General features: G+C 44.8%; 1 protein-coding gene across 2 annotated transcripts in view; it reads left to right on the top strand.

Moving 5' to 3' along the window:
• The window catches only part of nlgn1 (neuroligin 1), a 16,074-nt gene extending 11,653 nt beyond the window's left edge, over nt 1-4,421 (top strand). For both annotated transcript variants that reach the window (XM_061296406.1, XM_061296407.1), the window contains 8 exons: nt 274-426; nt 612-824; nt 925-1,191; nt 1,278-1,639; nt 1,906-2,066; nt 2,143-2,299; nt 2,386-2,463; nt 3,117-4,421. In XM_061296406.1, the coding sequence (XP_061152390.1) occupies nt 274-426; nt 612-824; nt 925-1,191; nt 1,278-1,639; nt 1,906-2,066; nt 2,143-2,299; nt 2,386-2,463; nt 3,117-3,716 (1,991 nt within the window). In that variant the 3' untranslated portion in view covers nt 3,717-4,421. The remainder of the gene's footprint in view (nt 1-273; nt 427-611; nt 825-924; nt 1,192-1,277; nt 1,640-1,905; nt 2,067-2,142; nt 2,300-2,385; nt 2,464-3,116) is intronic.
• Nucleotides 4,422-4,650: the final 229 nt, after the last annotated feature.

Genomic DNA, 4,650 nt, shown 5'->3' with positions numbered 1-4,650 from the left:
TCCAATAGCTCTCGGGTTTTGGCGCATCGTTATTAGGAGGGAGTAACCTTTTCAATTTTGAACTATTTTTGGTAACGCTGTGATTGAAACAAGATGGGGGAGCCCATGAAAACCTTGCTTGCTGTACATGGTGCACGAGTCAATAGAAAGTTAATTTGTACCAAATGCTATACAAGGCACCCTAGAAGTGGTGTTGATTCTTTGGGTCTGTCCCAGCATCAGTTTGAAATCTAAGATTGCCAGTTTCTTTTCCTTTTTCTGACCTATCTGTAGACATACGGGAGAGCGGAAGTCCCAAGCCAGTGATGGTTTTCATCCATGGTGGCTCATACATGGAAGGAACTGGCAACCTGTTTGATGGCAGCGTCCTGGCCAGCTACGGGAACGTGATTGTCGTAACAGTCAATTACCGCTTGGGTGTTCTAGGTAAGGACGACGCACACAAAAGTTGTCAGTTGCGAATAAAATGCAGTCTGGACCTTGAACGTATCAGACGCACATAATATTCATTCAAGCCCTTTTCTATACTGCATATGTATTTATTTTTCTTCTTCCTCAAACAATTGTTCAATTGATTGTGATCATGATCATTGGTATTCATTCCCCTGCAGGTTTCCTTAGTACTGGTGACCAGGCAGCCAAGGGGAATTATGGTCTGTTGGACCAAATCCAAGCCCTTCGCTGGACCAGTGAGAATATCGCAGCCTTTGGTGGTGATCCATTGCGTATAACTGTGTTTGGGTCAGGGGCTGGAGCCTCTTGCGTCAACCTTCTCACACTTTCTCATTACTCGGAGGGCAACCGCTGGAGTAACTCGACAAAAGGTAAAATGTATACATATAAGACTGTCTGTCTGTCACATGCTATTTTATTGTTGTTCTGATTTCTTCCTTTCTTTCCTTTCTCTGGATGGAACCTATTTAGGTCTGTTTCAAAGGGCTATCACCCAGAGCGGCACGGCGCTCTCAAGCTGGGCCGTTAGCTTCCAGCCAGCTAAGTATGCCAGAGCGCTGGGCCAGAAAGTCGGCTGTAATCTGGAGGACACGGTGGAGCTGGTCACGTGTCTTCAGAGAAAACATTATAAAGAGTTGGTAGATCAAGACATCCAGCCAGCACGGTACCACATTGCCTTCGGACCCGTTATCGATGGCGACGTAATCCCCGATGACCCTCAGATACTCATGGAGCAAGGTACAAGAAAACATCTCGGGCAGGCTCGACTCTCTCGATCTCTCGCCAGCACGCGATGCAAGCGGTTCTCTGTGTTTGATTTGCAGGTGAATTCCTTAACTATGACATTATGCTGGGAGTGAACCAGGGTGAGGGTCTTAAATTTGTGGAGCTGATGGTGGACAATGAAAATGGTGTTCAGGCCAATGACTTTGACTATGCTGTGTCAAGCTTTGTGGATGACCTCTATGGCTATCCAGAGGGTAAAGACATACTCCGAGAGACCATCAAGTTCATGTACACGGATTGGGCCGATAGGCATAACCCGGAGACGCGCAGGAAGACCTTGCTGGCCCTGTTCACTGATCACCAGTGGGTGGCACCCGCTGTGGCCACAGCTGACCTGCACTCTAGCTTTGGCTCTCCGACTTACTTCTATGCATTCTATCATCATTGTCAAACAGAACAGGTGAGTCTCTGGGCATTTCCTGAGCAATATCTGCACAAATAAAGTTCATCCCTTTCATGATGAACGCAATATCTTAACTTAAATGCAAGGCAGGTTGAAAAGCAGTTGCAAATCCTTGCATTTTGTACGCTTTACACAACCTCCAAACTTCCTTGTAGTAATTGTCATTGTTGCTCTCTTTATTTTGCATGATTTTGTGCGTTTGTTATGTCCTAATGGATAAAGACGGATGGAAACACTGAGCCAATGACTCTGTTGCTCATTAGGTGCCACCCTGGGCTGACGCATCTCACGGAGATGAGATCCCCTACGTGTTTGGCCTCCCGATGATCGGCCCGACCGAGCTGTTTCCCTGCAATTTCTCCAAGAATGATGTTATGCTCAGTGCCGTGATGATGACTTATTGGACAAACTTTGCCAAAACCGGGTACAGTCCCACAAATGCGTTATTGTCGCGCTACTTCACTCTTAGTTACAATTTGTTTGCGGTTACCGTTTTTCAGAGACCCAAACCAGCCCGTACCACAGGACACCAAATTCATCCACACAAAGCCCAACCGCTTTGAAGAAGTAGCATGGACACGCTACAACCAGAAAGACCAGCTCTACCTGCACATAGGCCTCAAGCCCCGAGTCAAAGAGCACTATCGTGCCAACAAGGTATGTGACTTATCCTGACAGACAGACGGAGACAGACAGACAGTTTGATTTGGATAGGTAATAATTTTCTTCTCTGTTCTCTCCAGGTTAATTTGTGGTTGGAGCTGGTTCCTCATTTGCACAGCCTTAATGATGCCACTCAGCTTATTCCCACTACCACAAAGGTGGGACCTTTTTTCAAATTTGGTGTTACTCATTTAATGCTCATTTTCAATGAAACATTGTCCATATATCTAAGATGATCATAATAAAAAAAATCAAAACCAAGCTGTTTATTTTGTCCAACCCGGTTGGTTGCCATGGCAACACACTGCTTGAAAAACATCTATTTTGTTGGCCTGAACGTTTGTGAAAACAGGTGTACACCGGCACACACATCACACTTAGCAAAATAACTTTTTGAATTTACCGTGCCTTTAAAAAAATAGGTTGGTTGCGCCCCCCCCCCCCCCCCCCCCCCCCACACACACACATTTTGAACAAAGCAGCCCCTGTTGGGACGGGGGACCCCACAACATTGGCAGGACTGCAAGGATCCTTGATAGCTGCTCGCAGCTCAAGTTTTATACATTGAAGTGATCTTTATTTTTGTTGCTTTTGGAGTCTACACGCCAGTCGTTTGGCAGATTTAGGTCCTGCCCTATAATATTTTTGCTTCATGGATTGTGTTTTTTTTTTCTTTTTCCCCTCGACATCTTCCCTATCAATACCAGAAAAGAAGGATCCCTCCTATAATGATGCGACTTTTCTAAACATCGGCGTCGGGTTTCATCTGTTAATGATGTACTAACACATTTCTCTTGTATGGTTTCTTTAGATCTCCCCATCGGGCGCAAGTAATCGCACCCCAAAGCCAAAGGTTCTAGTGACAAAGAACCCCAACCCAACTCCCCTCCCAACTGAGATCCAGAACATCCACAAGCAACCTCATTTAGTGGACCAGCGTGACTATTCCACCGAGTTGTCAGTCACTATCGCTGTGGGAGCATCTCTGCTCTTCCTCAACATCCTGGCTTTTGCAGCGCTCTACTACAAGAAGGACAAGCACCGGCACGACATCCACAAAGACTGCAGCCCACAACAGAGTGCAACCAACGATCTTGCTCATACACAGGAAGAAGAGATCATGTCTCTTCAGATGAAGCAACACACAGACCTGGACCAAGACTGCAGGCGGATGCAGGGTGATCCGCTAAATCCTCACGACGTGTTGCTAAGGACTACCTGCCCGCCAGACTATACTCTGGCCTTGAGGCGCTCACCAGATGACATCCCTCTCATGACACCAAACACCATTACCATGATCCCGAGTACTATTGGACGTCTTACCTCCCTCCAATCTTTCAACACCTTTCCCAGCACCCAACAAAATAACACTCTTCCCCACCCACACTCGCATTCCACCACCCGAGTGTAGTCCAGGGTATCCAGCCACTCAAACAAGCAGGACTCTCCTAACTCACGCCGCAGTCCTGTTTGAAAATCTCGAAATACTCTTGTCGGCGGCTGACGCCGAACCACTGGTCATAGTTAACGGTATTATTGAGGGATACTTTTTTGGAAGACAAAAGTCCCCCAAATGGAGAAGTACAAGAGACCTAGATTAGGAGAATTAGACTGTACCATTACAATATATTTTTCAGCATTTTTATTCGCAGCAAAAGATTGAACTGTATAATCTAATCGTGTTACAGTCTGCTTGAGGCTGAGTGACATTGGAATGGATATTCAATGCACTGTAGACTACTACAGGGCAGATTCCCAATTCAAAGCAATTTTGGCATGTATGAATACATTGTTTTTGTTTGTTTGTTTGTTTTTTTAGATGAAGACAAAAACATTTAAGGAAGCGTATGCAATATGCACAATGGAATTCTAAAGAAGCTTTTCTTCTTGTATTTTCAAGAATCGTGAAAATAAATTAACGAAACAATGTATTGCTGCACTTTGAGCATCAATGCTTTATAGTCATTCAATAGAAAGGGTGGGGGGCGGGGTCTGTTGCAGCAGGACTGAAACCAAGGATATGTCGACAGAGATCTGGCCGACCGAAAGAATAAGTAGATTTTAACACGATGTGTGCATGATGGTTTATTTTCTTGATAAAATTGAAAGGATCATTTTCACCGTCTATTAATGAAGTTAGTGGAATTTCCTGGAACGATTATTGGTAAAACATTTTCACACTACTGGTTACTGTTGCCTGGGACTTCACTCAGTAGGTACAAATGTAGAAATTAATATCTAGCTGGAAATATGTGAACAAGCTTTGCAATCAACGATGACACATCCGTAAATTAATTGTATCGTAAATCCAGCGCAAGGCTCCAATAAACACTTTTGCAATGCTG

The sequence above is a fragment of the Syngnathus typhle genome, linkage group LG14, assembly GCF_033458585.1.
Source record: "Syngnathus typhle isolate RoL2023-S1 ecotype Sweden linkage group LG14, RoL_Styp_1.0, whole genome shotgun sequence".
NCBI classification, from domain to species: domain Eukaryota; kingdom Metazoa; phylum Chordata; class Actinopteri; order Syngnathiformes; family Syngnathidae; genus Syngnathus; species Syngnathus typhle.
This window is presented reverse-complemented; position numbering and strand designations above follow the sequence as displayed.